General features: G+C 38.7%; 1 protein-coding gene across 1 annotated transcript; it reads left to right on the top strand.

The window, feature by feature from the left end:
• The first annotated feature begins 131 nt into the window (after positions 1 to 131).
• Positions 132 to 21,105, top strand: LOC136018181 (inter-alpha-trypsin inhibitor heavy chain H3-like). The gene is made up of 22 exons (XM_065687194.1): positions 132 to 240; positions 2,859 to 2,882; positions 4,026 to 4,192; positions 5,200 to 5,304; positions 5,722 to 5,884; positions 6,769 to 6,879; positions 7,369 to 7,494; positions 8,056 to 8,172; positions 8,829 to 8,997; positions 9,311 to 9,436; positions 9,733 to 9,914; positions 10,875 to 11,060; positions 12,017 to 12,156; positions 12,537 to 12,691; positions 14,182 to 14,187; positions 14,947 to 14,973; positions 16,364 to 16,414; positions 17,010 to 17,123; positions 17,382 to 17,586; positions 18,745 to 18,917; positions 20,407 to 20,518; positions 20,619 to 21,105. Exons 1-22 carry the CDS (start codon positions 151 to 153, stop codon positions 20,746 to 20,748), a joined length of 2,679 nt encoding a protein of 892 aa, XP_065543266.1. The 5' UTR covers positions 132 to 150; the 3' UTR covers positions 20,749 to 21,105.
• The last annotated feature ends 1,743 nt before the right edge of the window (positions 21,106 to 22,848 follow it).

Raw genomic sequence — 22,848 nt, 5'->3', positions numbered from 1 at the left:
TACAGTAAATTCAAAGTTCGGTATTTGATTTTTCCTGGATACCTAATGTTTAATCCCACTTTTCACACTGGGTTATTTATTAACACTCAGTAAACAAAGCATTATATATTTATACATACCGTTCAAATTAGAACCTTACCTTTTTCCAAAATGGAAAACCACCTATTGCTTTGTATTTTAGTACTGATTCCTGCTTTTGCATCATCAGACTTTTTCGTAACACGTGGCAGAAACATCAAGGTAAGTAATCAACCAGGTATGGGGCTCCGCTCTTCGTGGGTTAACTTCCTGCCGTTTAGCTGCATTTCTCAGAGCATACAGTGCTGCCGCCAGGAGGTTTGTGTCCTCTGTTACCAGCGAGCACAACATCAGACCTGGGACTCAGGACTAGTTTACCTCTAATCAGCTTCAATTTTCAATCGGCTCTGAAGCTCCCCTGTATCTCTTTTTAAGAGCATTGCTTTCCTCTATTTTTCCCTGCCATCACCACATCATGGTGGACCACATTTTAGTCGTCTTATTTTTAAATGTGTGAAAAAATCAGTGCTGCCAAGGAACTGACTTTAGCCCCTGTGAAGCAATGTAAAACATCAGTGAAAAGATACCTCCAAGAAGCAGAAAGCAGAGATGTAATATCCAGATAAATGCATCCACTGTTTTTCCTATGTAGTACTGAGGGATATGCACAAATACCTAATTTAGTCTTGTGAATTCCCAGAGGTCACTTCAAGTTAACTGTAGAGTATCTGCTGAACCTTATAGTCATGCTGCATTTTAGTTTCCCAAGCTGTAAAATCAGGGCTTCTTTCAGCAAGTACTGTTTTAGGAGCCCTTGTTTGCCTCCCTATTTTCTTGGGGGTTCAAATTTCTCTTTTCCTCTGCTCTTCCCCTCTTAATTTCTATAGATTTTTTGCACCTATATTCTTTGCTGTTTTGCTGACAGCAAAAGAGGCTTAAACAAAACCAGATTTTGTTACTGTTGTGCAGCTTAAAAAAAAATCTAATAATCAGTGCAACTGGCAAATACGTGAAAATACCATAGAAACATTTTATCAAGTAACTATAATTACACAAAACAGAGCACTTGAAAAATCTTGTTTTGGTCTAGAATTGTATAACATTTTTAAATAGGACACTATAACTTTCTGTCAACATGGCTTAAAATGACCATGACGTCAGTGAGGCCTCTGGATCCATCCAAGTGAATCATTAAGAATGAAAAATCACCTAATCCACTCCTCTGTGCAGATCAGGGTCAACTAGAGCGATGAGAATGGCAGAGTACCCCCCAGAATATCAGAACGGAACTCTTTCAAAACCACTATAGAAACCAGAATTCTGATAAAGAGAATGCACAACAACAGTTCTGTAAAATTAATTAAATGCAGGTAAAATGTCTTTTGATTTAGGAGGTAGTATTCAGAATTGCATTATTTGTAACTAAATAACACATTTTTGTAGGGTTTTGTATTCTTAAACTGCTTGGTAATTCCACTTTAATGGAAAGTTTGTACAAAACAGATTGACATCTCAGTTGTTTCCAGCTTTTCATTTCCCAGGGTCCATACCTCAGTTAATGTTTTGTAAGGGGAAATGATTAGCCACAATAACAGTATACATACAGAAAAGATGATACCATTTTGGAAAGGATGGATTTGAACTGATGCAAACTCTACACAGACCTTAAAAAAGCCCACATAGGTTTGTGAAACATGAGGGGTGTACACACAGAAATCACCTGCGTGGCAATAACAGTTTGAAAGATGAACCTAGAGAAACGTACACACGTTCTGGCCAGTCTTACAGAAGTTGAGAAGCCTCCTCCCCAAAACCTTGCGCTACAGTAGATTGAAAAAACTGCAAAATAAACAGAAAATAACCCTCTGTGCTTCAGCTTCCAACCTGTAAAATTCCTAACTGTGAAAGATACCAAAAGCTTTTAATGTACCCAATGTGTGTACCTGACTTGATACCATACTGTGTCTTTACCCCCTTGTTTAGTGGAGCAGGTAAACATGCTTGCACAAAATGTTACCCATGAGGTGCTCAGAGCCAAAAGAGATAAGGTTTGTGCAACTGAGCTTATGGGAATTGAGTTACACAAGGCATTACTGTAACGTGATGCAGTGCGTTTGAAGCCTGTTTGCTCTTTCAGAAGAGTACACTGTATTTTTGTAAAGCTTCTGATATTTGCACCTACTCTGGGGGCAAATATGCCAAAAAAAAGTTCTAGCAGCTTTTTATTTTAGCGCCATGAAACCTTTCACAGTGACTGCCTCTCCTCTCTCTAAGCCTGCTGTATTACCATCTTACCTGTTCACATTAGAATGACAGGTTGGTTTTATTTGATGTCACCCCACAGACAACCTATACTTAAGGAAGCCATATTGAGCAGATACCAGTGTGATCTTTAGTCTCAATGACATTTAAACGTGGCACTGAGCACTGAAGTCTTTTCTTCTCACTCTCCCCTCATCTCTCAGGCTGTCCATTACTGGTTTTTAGCTGAAAGAAAACAACTTCTTGTGTCACTTGAGCAAAATACAGAGTCGGCAACATTTAAACTTTAATTTCTCTTTCAGACCCACACTATTTAAGGTGTACTGACATCAAATTAAAACTAAAAGATTCACCAGAACTAGGAATGTTATAAGCAAAATATTTATACCTGCCTCAGCTGCCTTCCTCTTCCCTCAAATTTAGTTCAGTTTACTAATGAGGACCTTTCTCAAGCCTTCCTTCTCCTGGACAACTCTGAGTCAGAAGCAGAAGACAACTGCATAGGTGCTAACTGATTTATTTCTAAATGTAGCTTTCCTACCTTAGTAATGATATTTCCCCTGTTTTTCTCTTTGCAGAAGCGAAATGCTGATAATGAGTTGGTGAGTAAAGTATGGTTTTGTCCAGGCTACTAAGAAAAATCTATAGTGAAAAAATATTCCAACTGTATCCACAACATGTCTGTGAGCCCAGTCTGAGCAAATGGGTGTTTCTGAGAGTGTATGATGAGCCCAGAGTTGCTTGTTCTACGCAGTGGGGCTGACCAGAAGGATCCTTTCAAAGCTCAGATGGAAACTCCTGGACAATGAAAGAGAATAAACAAAAGATTTTTAACCTTACTGTACCTGAATAAATAGCAAAGTTGTTTGAAGTCACCTCTCTATATCTAACAGACATCCATTCTGCACTGGGTGTATTTTTATTTCTATGTTGCACTTACTTCTAAGGAAGGCAAGACACCTCATCTCTGAGGCTGATTCCACTTGGCACCTGGACTCCCCTTCAGCAATGCTTAAATGCTTTGATGGTGCGGAGACCTTCTTAACCAGTCAGTCCTAGATCAGGACCACCATAAAAACTGTGAGGTTCTTGCCAATACTGGTTTTGCTGCAAGAATCAGACCTTGCTGTTGTGGACCTGCCTAACGAGTCACATCTGTTGTTACCTATGCTCTCACATAGTCTTCAGCAATCATATTCCTTCGCATTCAAAGTATTGCCCTACCTGTTTGCTTGTTTAAAGAAGAATGAGCCCCAGTTGTGAGGAAGTTGAGAATAACATTAAATGGAATTTGGAGCCATCTGGAATAATTTAGATCTATTTTTAAACAAGATGACTACTTATATCCCTGCTTAACAAGTCATCCACTCAGCTGAGAATTAGACACTAAGAGAGTGAGGCAGCAGTAAGAAGTTGTGCTCTTTGAATAACTATAACCAAAAATGATAGTCTCAGTGGAGAAAAACCCCACAGTTCCAATGGCAGAATGTTTGCTGTGGTGGTAGCATTTTGTTATAGAGGCTATAGCTATAACTTGTGGAATGGCACCATGACAGCAATGTGATAGATAGCCAAGAAAAAAAACCACAGCTGTGCTCCAGTTCTTAAGATTAGGTTTTTCCTGTTTTGTTTTGGAGCGACAGAATGTCCTGCCATGATTTCTTTTTACTAATGTGTTTATGGCTGATTAACAGAGCCATCAGTGTAACAGCTTTTCTTTCCTTTTGTCATTTTTCAATGTCCAGGTTGTCGATGGGATAGAAATCTGCAGCATGAAAATTGATAGTAAAATAACCTCCCGATTTGCTCACAATGTCATCACCAGTCAAGCTGTCAATCGTGGAAATGTGCACAAAGAAGTCTTCTTTGATGTTGACCTCCCTAAGACAGCCTTCATTACCAACTTCAGCATGTGTGTAATCTTTACAGTATTGTTATCTGTGCAAATGCAACTGGGAGAAACTGAATCCAAATGTTCATTTTCACATTGCCATTTGATAGATTTCTGAATGTCTCTTGGGTAATTTTCTGGTACTATTAGCTTGAAAGACACTTGGAGAAAGGCAAACAATGGTACCTCTGTAGAAAAGATGACTAATTTTCAATTATTTCAATTCATCATCATGGACCTTAGGGAATGGGGGGGTCTTCTCTGGGGATCCATTCACCTTTTCAGAAATACCACTTACAGTGGCATTATCAAATCAGAAAAGTTCCATTACTTCATTTCCCTGAAGGTATTAAAGTTTAATTTATCTCTTAATTTAAAAATCATACCTGAATGAAATGCAGGAAATAGAATTATTCTTTTTCATTTGTACCTTTAGTTGCAATAATATGCAATTCTCACACCATTATGAGCTTTAATTCAGTTTAAACATGTCCATCTGTGCTAATCACTCTGCCCATTTTATTTTCAGTGAAAAGATACAGTAGTTTTTAAGGCACAACTACTCTTAATGCACACTAAAACTTGTATTATAGGATGAGATTAATCCCTTATGAAAAATTCTTGTTTAATGGTGTAAGAAGTCTAAGGATGAAGTGTTCAGCTGTAGACAGCTACATTTGGACAGATGAGTCTCATCCAAGAGCTGGCTTGCCATGAGATGAAACGAGATGGTCAAGCTGCTGAAGTGTAGGAATATGGCAGGTGTAAGTAGTGTTACTATCAGCCCTGTTTTGATTTATTTTCAAAGTAAAAATTGGTTTAGATTCTCTAAAGATACTGAGCTCAGAGCTCTTCATTCCATCTAGATCCACTAAGACTAGCTTCTGTGTAAGTGCTCAGATCTTGGCAATATGAGATTCCTGCAAGTGCTTTCTAGCAAACCAATCAATAAACAGAGAATTGCCTGTAGTAACTTTTTGTGTATTGGTGCAAACCATTCAGCTAAACTAGGACTTTTTCATCTGCAGGACAATTGATGGTGTCACTTACCCCGGAACTATAAAGGAAAAAGAAGCTGCAAAAAAGCAATATGAGAAGGCTGTTTCAAGGGGAGAGACTGCTGGTCTTGTCAAGTAAGAATGATATCTTTTGTGGCTTCCACGCCACCATCCCCTAGCAAATTGTGAGGTTGGAAATACTTTGTTGTGGCGTATTTCTGAAGTTCATTTTTTATGTGAATGGAGAACAATCATTAAGTTAGAGTTACTGTAGTGTAAAATAGAAAAAGGAAACGCAATTTCTGGCTACACAGGCAGTATCTGCAATTATGAAAGACTTTCTGCAGCTGTCACTGACTTGTATGACCTGTTCCTGGGATTAAGCTCACTGAGAAACTTAAATAGATTCTACAGTTTAAGTATGATTTTAGCAGTAGATCAAGATTCCCATCTTTGTTTTACCCCTTTTTGAAAATCATACTCCACCAACCCAAACAATAAATACTGTGAAAGACAATAAAGATAGTATTTTTCTTACCCACTTAAATACAGAGCTTCAGGAAGAAAAACAGAAAAATTCACTGTCTCAGTCAACATTGAAGCAGCCAGTAAAGTCACTTTTGAACTCGCATATGAGGAACTGCTGAAACGACAGTTTGGAAGATATGAGATGTTCATCAAAGTAAAACCAAAGCAGCTTGTCAAAGATTTTGAGGTAAATGGAGAAGTGTATCAATTTGGCCTGTAACTTAAGAGATGATGAAATTCTGTACATCTGTTGAAAGTGGAGTACCATGGTCATTCCCATTGGTTCACAGGTGAGCTAAAGGCCCATACTTTATTCATATTTCTAATGAATCACATGGTAAGTCCACACCAGTATGCGTTAGTGCAGGTTTTCATTTGTAAGCCTGACAAATTACTCATATACTAAGCCTCCAAAAGAAATAATGTACAGAAACTTGAAAAAGCCATTATGATGCCTTGAGGTAAAATAGAGAACTAGCAGCTTTTATAAATGCTTTTACAACATAAACTACACTTTTCACACATCATCATGAAACAACACCGTCTTAAATCACAGTGATACAGGTATTACATTCTAGAATACCATGACTTTTGTGTGCCAAAACTTGCCTTTGATGAAGTTTTTCTGGTTTATATGCCCAGAAAATTCTGTGTAAAAATCACTATGAGATTCAGCATCTATAAGAGCTAGTGCAGCAGCATTTAATCACACTATGATAGAAGGCCTACTGAAATATATTGGGCACAACTCACACCTAATGGCTGGGTTATATTTTTGAAGGACCTGAGTATTTATTGAATTTTTACAAAATTCCAGTATCAAGTTATATTTCTATTAAAGTGTATTTGTTTCTAGCTTTGATTTTAACTTCTATATATAAAAGGGCCGTTTGGCAGATGGTATGTCCACACAAGTGTGGTTTTGCACTGCCATTCTAAATTGTAAATTTCTTTTGATCTTACGAAAATCCCTCTTTCACATGTGTAGCTGCCTGCTGATCCTCCTGGAAATGGCTATATTGATATATTGTGAGGTAATCAATGACAATGAATTTTCAATTAATATTTCAGATTGAAGTAAATATCTTTGAGCCCCAGGGTATCACTGAGCTGGAAGCAGAAGGAACATTCATCACCAATGAGCTGCAAAATACCATTAAAAAAACTTTTTCAGAGAAAAAGGTAAATGACTATTGCATTCCATAATGTATTACAGTTACAATTCTGAAATAAGAATGCCAGTGCTACCAATGGAAGTGAGAGGAATAAAAATAGGGAAGATGCAGTAAAGGCTTGTCTGTGCAAATGAGCTTACACTTCCAAGCTATCAAGTTGAAGGCCATCCCCATGCAGTTCAGAAGCCACATAGCTGTTAAGCATGGTACTGTACCCAAACCAGTAGGCCCTGTCTCACACCAGTAATTGAAAACGTGGGTACTGATGGGGAAGTAAACACATGAAGAAAGCTCTAGAGAGCAGCCTTCACATATCAGTTACTCATCAATAAATATATAAATACATACAGATACAAACTAATACCTAACCTGATAAACAAGGTTATTCTCATATCTGTGAATATAAATATACCAGTTCTGCAAAAATGCAAACTTGTGTTCTGCAAGTACCTTCCAGCTATTGTGGTTCAGATCTAATGAAGGCATTTCTTTTCAGGGGCATATCTCCTTCAAGCCGACTCTTGATCAGCAGCGAACCTGTGCAAATTGCTCGCAATCTGCCTTGGATGGGGATTTTACTGTGAGATATGATGTGAAGAGAACAACTCCAGACAATTTGCAGGTGAATCTGACAGCTGGAAATTTTGAGCTGTTGAACAGCCTAGCCTGCATAGTAAAGCTGAGGGAGCAGCAAGGGCCAGCAGTTCCCTAAAGGACAGGGAGCTGAATGTGTCAAGGCAGCTGACAGCACAAGGGCTTCACCAGCCGTGAGCCCACTCCCCACAGTACCTGAGCAAGGTAGACCCAGAGACATAGTCAAATTAAACTGAGTCCAGGTCATCACACAAGTTTGTGATGATGAGGCAGCCCAGTGTCAAGGTGAGAAGTCAGTCTGCAGGGTGGGATTCAAATCAGCGGAGTCCATGGACAGGTATGGCTGTGACACAGCTGGAGACAGGCGTTCTTGCAGTGTAGCTCAAGCAGGAACCAAAGGCCTAAGCTTGTGCTTAAATGAAGCCCCTGGCCCTGTGAACAGAGGTAAGACTGGTCAAGGGGGGCCTTTAAAACCTTTTTAGTCCTCTTAGGGGCCAGACACCAAATGAAAGTCATTTATTCTTTATCGGTTTTATCTTTATGATATAGAAAAGTGGTTTGGTTTTGGCTTCTTTTTTTTTTTTTTCAGATTGTCAATGGCTACTTTGTGCACTTCTTTGCACCAGCAAACCTTCCAAAGTTGAGCAAGAACGTTATTTTTGTAATAGATATTAGTGGCTCAATGTCTGGAAGAGAAATATCACAGGTAAGTTATTACGTTACTATGGAGTCCCATTGAAAGAGCCTCTGTTGTGATGGAAGTGACAGGGAGGCTGATAGTGCATAAGCACTACTTAAACTGTACCAGGTGATTTTATGCTGTAACCTCTCTAACACGCAGAACCATACGTACTATTGTGAAGCATTACTGTAGAACAAAAGTCTATATATTTAGGCTGTATTTACTTGTATTATGTGCACAATCCATGTTTATTCTGTCTCCTCTAGGAAGCAGCAGCTCTTTTCATAGGACTCCTCATTCCAAGATAATGCTCAGAGTTTTCAGGTTTCGGTGCATCAAAATATCCATGCTTGCTTGCATGGGAGCTTCTTCACCACCTTTTCCCATCGCTTTCTATTTGCTATGCCAGCTTACCTCAGTGTTAAGCAACACTCCATGGGCTGAAATGTGATTTTCCTCTCAGCTGCAAAGATTTAGCAGATGTAATTGCAACTGGCTGACTTCATTAGAGTTATTGTGAAATAGACACAGAGACTGGCAAGGACAGAACAAGCTCAGAATATTTGCACCACTGTGTAAAAGTTAAAAATACCAAATGCTGAGACATTAATCATGTAAAATCTGTAAGCACCTCTTTCATTAAATGTTAAGCCATACATTTAAATCTCTTCATCTTACAGACAAGAGAAGCACTTCTAAAAATCTTAGATGACATGAAAGAAGATGACTTCTTCAATTTCATACTGTTTGGCAGTGAAGTACACACCTGGAAAGAAACGTTAATCAAGGCCACTCCAGAGAATCTGGATGAAGCAAGGAAGTTTGTTCGGGGCATTGACACTAGAGGCAGTAAGCACTTTACTGAAATTGCCAATAAGTCTTTGTGTAAATTAATTTATCAGTTCAGTCTGTGAACATGATGCTAAAAATCTTCATATTTTTATTACTGATGAGATGCTCCTAAAGGTGAAATTTACTCTATAACATCTATTTGTCCTTGTATTTCCAAAATCCAGGTATTTTTCTATCTAAACATCTCCCTTCTTGCAAACCCAAATCTTTAATTTTCATACTGCAATGAGACCTCATAAGATTCCAGTGAAAAATGGGCCTTTATTTTGACTGTTTATGCTGAAACCAAATTTCTATGTCTGCCTTGCAGTGACAAATTTACATGGTGGTATAATGAGGGGAATTGATATGCTGAATGCTGCTCATGAAGGAAACCTAGTGCCCAAGAGAAGCGCTTCTATAGTTATCATGTTAACAGATGGCCAACCAAATGTAGGTAAGTTTGTATTGGATGGAATAATGAAGAGTGTGAATTAGCTAACAAAAAAAATGACCAACCAAACAAACAAAAAACCAACAAAAAACCCCAACAAACAACTAAGTTAAAATTTGCCTCCATCTTTGACTTCCGGATGTTTTAGTGATTTAAATGCTACTGTACCAGCAGCATACTACTAAAGCAAGTTTTTGATAATGGCTGCTAAGGAATCCAAACATGAGTATTCACATTTCATTTTGTGATCATTTTATCTATATAAGAAGAAAACTCAAACATCTTCTGGTTTGATGCAGGCATATCAAATACACAAGAAATTCAGGCACATGTGAAAAAAGCCATTGAAGGAAAATATCCCTTGTACAATCTTGGGTTTGGCTATGGCGTTGACTACAACTTCTTGGAGAAGATGGCACTGGAGAATAAAGGAGTGGCCCGTCGCATTTATCCTGACTCTGATGCAGCTTTACAGCTTCAGGTACAGTAATCACTTTTTGTATTAGATGAGAGATAGATACATTAATTCAGGCAACTATACAGACATTCTTATTTTGAAGTAATCCAAATCCCAAAGTGTAATCTCTTACTGAGATACTCAAGAGTCTGCTGTAATCAGAATATTAGTTACATTTAATGTTCCCTTATATAAGCAGACAGTGGAAGTGAGATACCCTGGTCTACAGAAGAGGGTTTAAAAGTTGGCACAGGGTGACACAAGTCATGGTTCTGAAGGACACTTTGGTATGCAGCAGAATTGCTGCAGTCATTTTCTCTCCTGCACCTCATAGATCATGTAGTTAATGTCATGTCAAGAGAAGAGAAGGATGACAAAGCATAAGGACTCTAGATACTCTGTTTTTAGGAACTTTCTGCAAGCAATATATCTTACCGTACTTTTGAGGCATTTTAGTCATACAAGGCATAAGAACAGGTATAGGCAGTACAGAACTGACCCTTTTCATTTCTCACATTCCAATAGCAGCCATTTGAAAATGTCACCAAATAATTTAGATACTGGATTTCATTGCAAGCTCTGCCAAAATCAAATACCTAGTCTCCTTTGGCTTATGTCATCATTTCAGATTCTGCAGAGAGTAGATCTAGAAAAGTATTTCTATCAAACTGGGGGAAGCCTGGGATCCCTCTTGATTAACAACTGATGGAACTCATCATCCACAGCATGTTGTTCTCAGATTTTTTTCCTCCCTGTTAATGACACTACAGAGCTGGTATGACCTTTGTCATCTCCACTTTTTGTAGATTTTTAGGCCTTGTACTCTGAGATTTAACTGAACATTTAAATATTTCTTCTAAAATAGACTTTCAGCTTTCATTGCTGGATAGCAGGGTGTTTCTGGGCACAGATTAACCTATGAGTTACAGAAACAATGATAGTCAAATGGTTTTCTTTTTCTTTTTTTTTCTTTTCATCCTGTAGGGGTTTTATGACGAGGTGTCAAATCCCATGCTCACTGATGTGGAGTTAAACTACCCAGAAAATGAAATATCAGACCTAACTAGAAACAGTTTTAAGCATTTCTATGATGGATCTGAGATTGTGGTGGCTGGACGCTTAATAGACAACAACCAAAACCATTTGACTGCAGATGTGAGAGGTGAAGGTGTAAGTGTGGATTTCTTTGACTTACATAAGGTTCACAAAATGTTTGCAAGTCCAAAGCTGGCAATACTTAAAATATTTACTGGTATTTCTTTACCTCAGTGACAGGTTGTGTTACTGCATATGTGAGAAACTAAATGTGCCAAAGTCATTGCTTTTAACACTGCAAATTACTTGCCTAACTCAGTCTGGTATGAGAGGGTCAGTCTTAAACAACTTTGTGCAGTGATTGAATTATATTTGCTAATAGATGTATCTATCTCTTTTCAGTTTAGTCTCTAAATACCCTACCTGGTTCTTTCAGGAGCCAAATGTTCAGTGTCACAGACATTAGTCCTCAATGGGAGAAGAAAACTGATAGATAAGACAGCTGAATATTTGAAATGGCTTCCTCTTAAAATAGGCAAAATCTACTTCTAATACAAACGAAGTGATCTACATACCCCTCCAGATCTGGATTCTGTAAAAATATTTGCCCCGATATTCAAGAAATACAACACAAACATATTACAGATCATGTTATCTTAAATATTGTGAACTGCACATATGCCCTATGCACTGTGATGTAGTAAATATATTATATGAAATTAGGTACATTTCAAATGCAAATAATGTATTATTAGTAAGTTAGCCAGCACATCTGCTTTAACGGGTTCCTGTGTGACATCAGCACCATAATCAAAGTTCTTTAAATCCTGAGTAGCCAAATACTAGTGAACACAACTGCCATGTGAATTTGGAAACAGCATTATGGCCTACAGTGTACGCTACTAACCTTCACAGAAGCAATGGAACAAAGGATCCTGATAAAACACTAACAACTTCCCGGGCAAGTGTCAGTGTGGAACCAGTCTGTTTTTCAATTTAATAACATTATCAGATGTGTAGGTCTTGACTTGGGCACGTTCTGGAAGTTCCTGGCTACTTAGGATACAGAGAAGTTTCCTTATTCCTAACAGGCTAATGATGCCCTGTCATATACTACACAACAAGATGCTGAGGAAACAGCTAAAGCTTTCCAAGAACAAGAATACATATTTGGAGAGTACATTGAAAGGCTCTGGGCTTATCTCACCATTGAACAACTCCTAGAAAAACGGTAATTATATCTAGGATAACAGCTATGATCCCTTTTAAGCCATCTGACTAGCAGCTTCTAGGATGTGAAGCTGAAATTCACTTCAAACTGAGGTGCCAATGGGAAACCATAAAAAACAGTAAAAAAAATCTCCCAATCTGTTCTCCTCCCCAACCTCAGTATTCCTGTTTCAGGTTGCAAATTACATAGTTTAAAATTACTGCAAATATAAAGCACAGTTTTGCCTTTTTCTTGGATACCCAGTGGAATAAGAAGTGCTCTATTCCTTATTGATAAGTTAGCTGCAGAGAAACAACTTCAGTTTAAAGAAAAATATTTAATTGAGAGTTCAGTGAGTAACGTAGCCATCACTGATGCCAAGAATTTCTACCTGTATTCAGTACTGCAGCTACAGGAGAAGAAAAGGAGAACCTTACAGCCGAAGCCTTGGATCTCTCACTAAAATACAAGTTTGTAACACCACTGACATCCATGGTGGTAACAAAGCCAGAAGACTATGACAATAAAGATGGGATTGCTGATAAACCCATTGAAGGTATAGACATTTTCACAATTGTACTTTATTTGAGCATCCAAGTTCCTTTGATGTTCCCCTTCAGAAAGGCTTTTGTATGGACACAGTTTTAAACATGTATCTGAAAACTCTGTTTTCCAAGCCTTGCACTTGTAAGGTTTATGTAAAATAACTTTTCATTGTAAAGCTCATTTCCATCAAGCCATCCTTCATTACTGAATTGTACAGGCAAAATACTGGAAATTCAAAATAAGTGTAACTTCAAGCTAAATATATAAAGTATTTTAGATCAAAAAAACAAAAAGCAGAAAGCAATTCTAATCTAATAATCAGCTATATTCAGTTTAGTTCTTATCACTTTTTCCTTTATTTTTCTACATACTTTAGGGGTATATGTAGTAACATCTTTCTTCATGAAATGGGAAAATCTGCATGGAATCTTCTTTGTACAGGATATATCAGGTTGTAAAAAAGGAGATTATACCTGTGAAACACAGTATTCATATATATTGCAGAAAGAAGCAATGATACTGAAAATGCACATTTGTTCTTAGTTACTCTGATCTTTTGGCTCATTATGAACTCCTTGCTCAGTAACACTGTGCTTTCATTCAGTTCAGCTGCTTTGTTTAGCCTCTGTGAAATGAAACAACTCTGTTCCTCTTTAGCAAAGTAAGGCCAAATGCTATCTGCTCGGTGCGCCCTGAAGTCACCTCACCCTCATCTGTATGTGTTGCTCAGGCTATCCTCTTCTCTCCCTCACTCAACAGGTCTGACAAACTTCTTGTGAGGCTTTTCAATCTGTTCTATTGGCAGCCACAAATTTTTCCACAAACTTTTGCTTAGCACCCCTAAGTTTAAATTTACAGCTGGATTCCATAAAATGGAAAACTTACCCACTTTGACAGAAGTGGCATCTGCTCAGAGCCATCTTCACCTCTTTGCTTCCCCTTCCCAGGTATTTGTAGTACAAAGGCCTCTTTCCAAGTAAATCCTCTTTGTATATAGAAAATGTAGAGGAGTAATAGGAGAAAATGCTCTGCTGTATAAGAAAAGAAGGTTTTATACACCCTAGAGTCTAGATTCACAAAAAAGACTATTGAATCATCCAGTCAGTACTAATGATGCAAATGTCTTGAAAACCACAAAAGAGTAAACCCGATACATTTTGCAACGTGGAAATGGCATAACAATAAACCAATTACTGATTGTGCTCATTGTATGCATAATCGCATTTCTGCTGCCTCACATAACAGCTTTTTACTTTCAGTGTGTTTTTGTTTGACCTACACATATTGAGTTGTATCACTGGGAAGACTGCAACTGTAAAATACTAAAGCTATCCAGTTGAATTGTTCATCAGCTGGTTTGTTTTGGGTTTTTTTGTTTATTTGGGGTTGTTTTTCTTAGCATATATTTTAACAGGGTCAGAATCTTTCCTGTTTAATTACACAACTGAAATAAAATTTCTGTTTTTCTTCCTTTTACTTCTCCCTTGCACATGGGAACAGCTGAAGGTATGTCCATTTCTTATTAAATTTACTTAATATTTTTAACTGTTAGAGATGGATTTCCTGCATCACTCACCTTATCTGGGACACAATATTTTGATACAATTCTTGGTGAATAAATCAGGAGTATGTTATAAATAGATTAAAACCTTTTCAGCTGGAAAAATCTGTAAATACAATATTCAGCATTGTTCCTCCTATCGCAGATCATTTCATGATCACACATGATCATGAAATGATCACCACAAAATTCAGGTCCAGTACAAATAAGTTTTCCAGGGCTAGCACTGTCAACTCCCAGATCCTTGTGCGTAGCAGTCTCTCATACAGAGATGTCTTCATTGATGCTGTGATTAATGCTACTTCAGCACAAAGCCCTTGTCTTCAGACACGCCCCCCATAGCTTCAGCTGTAAAAAGAGTAGAAGACTAGAAAAATGTGGAAGCTAATGGGAAATCATACTGATTTCCCAGTTGTGCACTTTTGAACAAGATGGCACAGAGCAATTGGAGAAGAGCAGGTTGTCCCAGCAAATTCCAGGCATTTGGAGAAGTAATATTTTTGTTGAAGATCAGTGTGCTTTCTGCCTGTTCATGACATGGGCATACAGTACTACACTGGCTGGTTTGACTGACTTTTTCTTTTTTAAATATTTAGAATTTTATCCATAAATACAAGATTTTGGAGTTGGTTTTGGTGGAAGGAAGGAAGTGGGAGATTTTGATTCCTTCTAGCCTCTAAAATAACATTTTGTTTCATTCACAGCACAGGCTGCCACAGCTGCTAGGCTGGGTAAGTCATTAGTTTTAAGTTTCTGATGAAGCAGCATCTGTTATAGGAAATTGACTCAATCAACTGAAATTAGTGGAGAGATAGAAACTGCCTTTTCTGGGTTTACAACTGTGTTTTGACAAAAGCTACCAAATTCTGCTCCTGCTACAATGTTGCTCACTGCTAAAAACACTTACAGGTTGAAAATTACCAGATTTAACAGCTTCAACTAAATAGCTTTTAAGGAGTACATAGCAGTTCACCAAACCATCATTTTTTCCTGAAAGCTGTTTCCCCAGGAGCAGAGGATGGACATGAACTTGCATCTCCTCTGGAATTACATAAAGCAAGGGACTATGATATCAATATCTCTGACTAAATTAGTATGTTCAGTTACTTATACAAAAAGAATTTATATGAGAGAGCACGCAACAGACCCTTCAGATTGCTGGCTGGGCAATGAGAGAAATGAGAGAATTACACCGAAGTTTTTGCTCTGGCAATTAGATTCCATCTCTCTTAATCTCTCTTTTTAGTTGTTTTTCCTCAAGTCTTCATTGAAAAGACTTAAATTTATTCTGGGGAAAAAAAAAATAGTGTCAAAACCCCATAAGTATTCAGTGCGTGATGTTACCTTTCCTTGCTGATACACATCTTAATCCTGAAGTCTAAGACATTTGTGTCCTACAGATACATTACTTGGTCTTGTGGAAACCCTCAAAGCAATTTAGACTACAAGCGAAATCTATCTCTGAAGCTTTGCTTGATTCAGAAAGGACAGAAACTGTCATTCCATGGATTAAGTCCAGAGGAGGGCCACGAGGATGATCAGGGGACTGGAGCACCTCCCGTATGAAGACAGGCTGAGGAAGCTGGGGCTGTTCAGCCTGGAGAAGAGAAGGCTGCGTGGAGACCTCATAGCAGCCTTCCAGTACCTGAAGGGGGCCTATAGGGATGCTATAGGGATGCTCGCTTCGTCAGGGACTGTAGTGAAAGGACAAGGGGTAACGGGTTAAAACTTAAACAGGGGAAGTTTAGATTGGATATAAGGAGGAAATTCTTTCCTGTTAGGGTGGTGAGGCACTGGAATGGGTTGCCCAGGGGGGTTGTGAGTGCTCCATCCCTGGCGGTGTTCAAGGCCAGGTTGGATGAAGCCTTGGGTGGGATGGTTTAGTGTGAGGTGTCCCTGCCTGTGGCAGGGGGGTTGGAACTAGATGATGTTGAGGTCCTTCCCAACCCTAACTAATCTATGATTCTATGATTCTATATGCTCTAAAAACTAAGATGGAATTAGCAATTTGCCTAGTACATTAACTTCCTGACATCTTAGATGTACTGTGAAGATAGTGTGAAAAAATTCATTTTGATGTGAGTTTTTTAACTTTTTTTTTCCTCTTCACTCTCTCTACAGTTCCACAGGTATCTTACCTGTACAGGTCACAACCCACATGGCATACTAGTGGTGAGTAATGTCTGCTTAGAAGGAGAACAGAGAGAGTATTTAATTGTACAAGTCTTATGAGCCTTTTAGATAATTCCCTTTCACATAAGCAGACATTTTTCATTTCTAAGGGGCTGGTATTTTAATTTGCTGTAAACGTTTCTAAATGTGTTTTAAAGATCAATTTGCTGAGATTATACATGAGCATCTTCTTAGTCCTCTTTCCCATTGCTAGACTTAGTGTTGGTAACTGCCTGTTCTCTACATGAGCTTCCAGCCCTCAGTAGTACTTTCATGGCTCTCAGAGATCAGCACTTCAAGGTGGCCAACTTGAACCTACAATGCATGTGCCAAATTTCACAGTGGTTGAGAGACATGGGATGTATGTCACCTACCTGGGAAAGAAGAGGGGAAAGAGGATGTAGTTCCTTTTGGGGAGATGGTAGCAGCTTCCTTGGGACCCCATCATTCCTTTGGAGGATGGACTGGACTGAGCTGGCCATCCAGCTTATGCAGGGTCTAGTTCTCAGCAGTTCCAGCATCACAACATTAAATATTCATGTGGAACTTCGAACCTGTGTATCACTGTACAAATACCAGTGATTTGCCTCTGCAGTTGATGGAGATCCACACTTCATTATATCAGTGCCAGAAAAAGAAGATGCCATTTGTTTCAATATCAATGAAAACCCAGGAGCTGTGTTAAACTTAATAACTGACCCAGTTACAGGTGAGTTTTAGTTTATTTTAAATTCTTTGTGCTCTACAAAATATTAAACTTTTGTCAAGAAAATCTTGTTGTCTGTGGAAAGCCACAGAGCAGTCCCCAGAGCTTTATTCTACTTTGGCACAAATATGGCCAAGTAGTTCTGATCTGGTTTTCACCTTGTGTTTGTTTCCTTGAATTGTTAAATTTCCATGACATTCCTTGACATCAGCTGATCAGACCCTATCTACATAGAACATTGATGTTTCCTTTTTATACTAGGCATCACAGTCAATGGAGAACTCATTGGTGATAAGAGAGCAAACAGTGATGCAAAGATCCAAAATACATATTTTGGAAAACTTGGCATTGCAAATAAGTACCTGGATTTAAAGCTGACAGTAACTCCTGAGAAGATCACAATTCAGAACGGCAATGAAAAAACAGGTTTCACCTGGCTTGACTCAGTCACCTTGCAACAAGAAGGGTAAGGCTTGGAGAAACAGTATCAGGCTCCTCTATTACTGTGTACAGCTTTTTTAGCATTGATCAATAACAGACTTTTAAGATTTGTTGTCTGAATATACAAAAGAAACTTAATTGAGTCCTGCTATATTCTGCTTTCTACTTTGTTGTGTAACTGCTGAATGATTATTCATCAATTCCTCTGCTTGGAATAAGTAAAGAATTCTCCCAGATTGTCTAGTACTACAACTAAGGTAAAACTAGATTTGGTACTGTGCTTAATGCAACAGTGTCTTACAAACACTTAAAGAGTAATTTCAGACCGTGTGTGTAGTCTTTTAAACAAAACAAGAATAATGTGCTGTAAACAATCTCCATTTTAAGAAACAGAAAATGTGGTAATCAGAGAATAAGTACATTTTTCCCTGTCAGCAGATATTATCCATGAGATTTATCTATTACTTGTACCTGTGCCAAACAAAGTTTAGAAAAGGAATGGCCAGCATCTCCTCCTCATTTACATTTTCACTGTGTACCTGGAACAAAACTACCATCTTCTCAAAGCATGGCACTGCAGCAGAAGGAGCACTGGAACAGAAGTGCTATTCATACAGCAGGCTTACTTTTTATTAAAATAGCCACTTGGATGCTATCGCTTACACAATCAGAAGCAAATCTTCAGTGTCCCGGCACTTACCTAGATAGTTCAGCCATTGCCTTTTCTGAAAAACAGAAGGAAAAGGTGTCAGGTAGCATCCAGGCAAGGAAATGATGGTTTTATCACATTGCACGAGGGTTGGACTAGATGACCTTTGAAGGTCCCTTCCAGCAACAACTTCTATGATTCTATCAATAACATTTTGATTTACAGCATGAGGTGACATTTCTATATATCACAAACCTATCTGTGATTAATTGTGCTGTTATAAGACAAGTTTTGGTAGAAACATCTTGTTGAGAAGTTTAAAGCTTGCCTGCCTTTTACAGTGTACTTCAGTAGGAGCCTTTGGCTGTCTGCGAACACACACCGATTCACATGGAGCAAAATAGGCAGCAAAACCTCTCTTTTAATAAACACCAAGGAATTGATAAAGTCATGTTTGTTTCTAGGAACTGTTTCTTCTCATTGCTAACTCAGGGAAGTACAATTCCCTAAGTCAAGTTTCTCTTTTTTCCTCAGTTTAACTTTGATAATTAACAGAAAAAGAAATGTGGTGCTCACCATGGGCAGCGGTGCCTCCTTTGTTATTGTTTTGCACCAAGTGTGGAAGAAACATCCTCTACACCAAGACTTCCTGGGACTGTATACATTGGAAAGTGACAAACTGTCTGAACAGACCCATGGACTATTAGGTATGGCTTCATTTAGTGTTTTCATGCTTGTCTTTCATTACGAGGCTATATAATTTGTAGACACGATCTTGTAGTTAGGCTTTCTGAATTGAGATAGCAGAGGAAACATGACACTGATTGGCTGTATTAAGATTTCTGGCAAAACATTCTGAGCTCAGACTTTATGCATTATCTTTTCATAAACTCTGCTACTACTGCTGAAATAATAAGCATCCACTGTCCTCACTGGTATCTTTGAACCTCTTTAAACTATCTACAGATTATTTTCTTTCTTACTACACTATTCTCTTTGTTTCTTGGATGGTTTGAGCTCCTCTTTCTCCTAAGCACAAACACTCTGAGAAAAATGCTTACTCAATTAGTGCATCCTTGTAAGAAACAAAGTTGTTAAGGTATATCTTGATTTTTTAATATATATTAATGTCACAGAATGTCTTGCATTGGCTAAGGTTTTCCTCATGTCAGCTAACATTCCTTATTCTAGTAGAAGGCAAAGTTGATAATTCAGGAATCAAAATTTTGACCCCATTGAATCCTGCTTTGTCAGTGTAGTGAGTTTGGTGATGTGCATTCTCTGTTGGAAAATACACAGGTAGCAGCCATTTTCCCTTGCCTCCCAGTTTTCACTTACAAAATGAGGCAAGGGCAGCAAACATTCACTTTGGGTCAGTAAGTTTACTCACTGTGGAAAATAATGAACTGCTACTCTTCTCAGTCTTGATACGCATTTTGAGGCCCAAGGAGAATGAGCCAAGGTATATCAGTGGTAGTACCTCAGACATGCTGGAACAAAACAGAAAAGGAGCAGAATAAGGATGGAATGTTATTTATGCTTTCCTGCTCCATCGTCCTCATACATGACCTCTCCACACAGAAATTACTCTGCCGTTATGTGAATTGCAAGTAGGAAAAAAATTGTGCAGGGCCCACATGATGTGGTACACAATGTTATATACAGTTCAGTGACTTACACCCCTTATCTCTATTTTTATCATCTTTGACTTTGCCCCTGTACTATACTAAGTAATCTAAAATCTCTGTGCATTGTAGCACTGAAAGCACCAACAGCATCCTGCACCAGCCCAGACAGGGGAAAAGTGTGTGAAAGCTCACCCTGGAAGGAGTGTGAAAATTCTTTAGGTGCCAGCTTTATTCCAAGCATAATCACATCCAAGAGTTTCAGAGCTCAACACACGTATTGTTTGATACAAAAAAGCTAATGACTTGGAGAGCATGTAATAAATACAACTGAATAGACAAGACACAAAATGAGGACATCATGAAGGATATTTAGAAAAGGCTAATTTTACTGTGCACTCAGAAGTTGGAATTTACATCCAGATACACAGAGGATTCTTGCATTTGTTCAACTTTACCCAAAGCTTGGTGTTTGCTTATCAATTCAAAACTCTGAAGGGACATGGAAAGCAGCACAGGAATGCAGAATGTGCAACATGTCTGAAATGGTAATTTTGGCTTCTATTTTTAGGACAGTTTTTCCACCCCATTGACTTCACTATACTTGAAATTCATCCTGGATCTGATCCTAAGAAACCAGATGCCACTATGATTGTTAAAAACAATGAACTGACAGTAACAAGGTAAACAATAATTAAGTCCTTAGCAAAGACTTAGGAAAGATTACCTTGTCAAAGTGTTGTTTCTGTTTCCATATTCCCATGACGGTGTTTCTCCTTTCAGGGGCTGGCAGCGGGATTACAGAATCGATCCGAAGCGCGGCGTCGATATCCCTTGCTGGTTTGTTCATAACAACGGAGCTGGGCTGATAGATGGTGTTCATACTGACTATATTGTTTCCAGTCTGTTTTAAACAGCTACAACTTCCTCCAAACTCATGCGTATAAGGAGTATTTGTCTGAAAGAATAGTTTTTTCAATGTTTAAGATCTGCTAAACATACACAAGCTTTACTGTGTTTGGCAGCGCCAGCGTATGGTGGATTCTCACACAGAGTTTTAGTGCATATTTGATCCTATCTGAAGTGCTGAATAGCTATTCTGCCTGTCTGCACAGATATCACTCATCCCCTGGAACATTTTACTGAATTTATTTACTAGTTTTAACATCCTGACTTAAAATTTGACTTTGTAAAACATAACAGAAACATTCTACCTAAGTTTAAATCGGTAACTGTCAGGAGTGATTTTAATAAAAGCATCGGTACTTGATCCTTGTCCTATTATTCCAACAGCTGTCAATGTCTCCCAAAGTCCAGGATACCAGATGCATTTAGAAGTTCAGCAGAAGAGGACAGCTGACAGGCCAGCATCTATTTCAGGATAATTCTATAGTACTTCAAACCAACTGACACTTGACTGCACAGTGCTGAGGGCTGGTGCAGGGCCATTGCTCTAGATGACTGTTAGCATCCAGAATGCCTGTATTTTAGTGTTTTAATTTGAACCTAACTTGTGAATGCCCAAATCTTTATAAAATAATGAAATGCCACAGTTCCAAACAGCACTCAGATTTAAGGAATAGAACCTGTCTTTTGGACAGTATCTTTTTTTTGTGAAATTTTACTGAAAGGCCATTACAATCTTCTAGTAAAATTCCTCCCTCCATTGCCATAACTGAATTTATGCACATATTTCAGGACAAAAAGTGTCCCATTTGTTTATATATTCACATTGTACTGGAAGAAATTGTAAGCCATTAGTTCTAAAGCAAAAAAATAAGTTTATTTCTTACTTGAGATTTCTTTAATCACCTGTAGCAACACAACTGTGGTCTCAAATGGCAAACTAGAAATTTCCCTATTATACAACAAGGAGAGAAAGTCCGCATGTGGGAAATGAGAATGCAGACACACATGAGGAAAGAGGAATCTAGTGTGAAAAACAGAGATGACATAAGATGTGGTGGGTTAAATTGAAAGAACAGATGTAGATGTGAACAATGCAACAGAAAAGTCAAAGAGGAAAAAAATGAGGAAAAATATACTTACTGTTAAATTTCTGGGAGAGGCAGGCCTTCTCCAGGGACAAAATCCTTCTCCAGAAGCCGAAATTTTGCAGAAGAAAAAAAATCAATTCTTGAAGGCGGGGGAGTGCCACAGTGGGTAGATGTCTCTGCCTGCTAAATTCAGGCAAAAGTGATGAAGGAAAACAGTAGTTTCTACAGAAGGTTTTATACTGAAAAATGAGCAAAGTTCATGCACACGGCAACACCGGGCACAGGCTCAGCTACAGCTTTCCTCTCTTAATTCATTGGGATGAGGCAAATCTCCAGAGGTGGCCAGAGCCTTGCTGGCCACGACTGAATTGTCAGCCAGAAGGTGACCTCAGGGGCTGGAGTCTGCTCTGCATTGCTTATGCACAGGCTGAGGCACTCCTGCTTACACTAGAAAAATCCCCTTTTAATATGTAGTTCTTCCAAGATTCTGGCAAGGTAGGAGATGAGATAACCACAAATGTAACTACAGGTAACAATAAGGGTAGAGAGTAGAATAATAATATCTTGCCGTTCAAACTGGTCAACCTGTTCATGATCATAGAATCATAGAATAGTTAGGGTTGGAAAGGACCTTAAGATCGTCCAGTTCCAACCCCTCTGCCATGGGCAGGGACACCTCACACTAAACCATCCCACCCAAGGCTCTGTCCAACCTGGCCTTGAGCACTGCCAGGGATGGAGCATTCACGACTTCCTTGGGCAACTCATTCCAGTGCCTCATTGCCCTTACAGTAAAGAACTTCTTCCTTATGTCTAATCTAAACTTCCCCTGTTTAAGTTTGAACCCATTACCCCTTGTCCTACCACGACAGTCCCTAATGAAGAGTCCCACCCCCAGCATCCCTATAGTCCCCCTTCAGATACTGGAAAGCTGCTATGAGGTCTCCACACAGCCTTCTCTTCTCCAGGCTGAACAGCCCCAGCTTTCTCAGCCTGTCTTCATACGGGAGGTGCTC

The sequence above is a fragment of the Lathamus discolor genome, chromosome 7 (assembly GCF_037157495.1).
Source record: "Lathamus discolor isolate bLatDis1 chromosome 7, bLatDis1.hap1, whole genome shotgun sequence".
NCBI lineage: Eukaryota > Metazoa > Chordata > Aves > Psittaciformes > Psittacidae > Lathamus > Lathamus discolor.
Note: the sequence above shows the minus strand (reverse complement) of the source record. Positions and strands in the feature narration are given on the sequence as shown.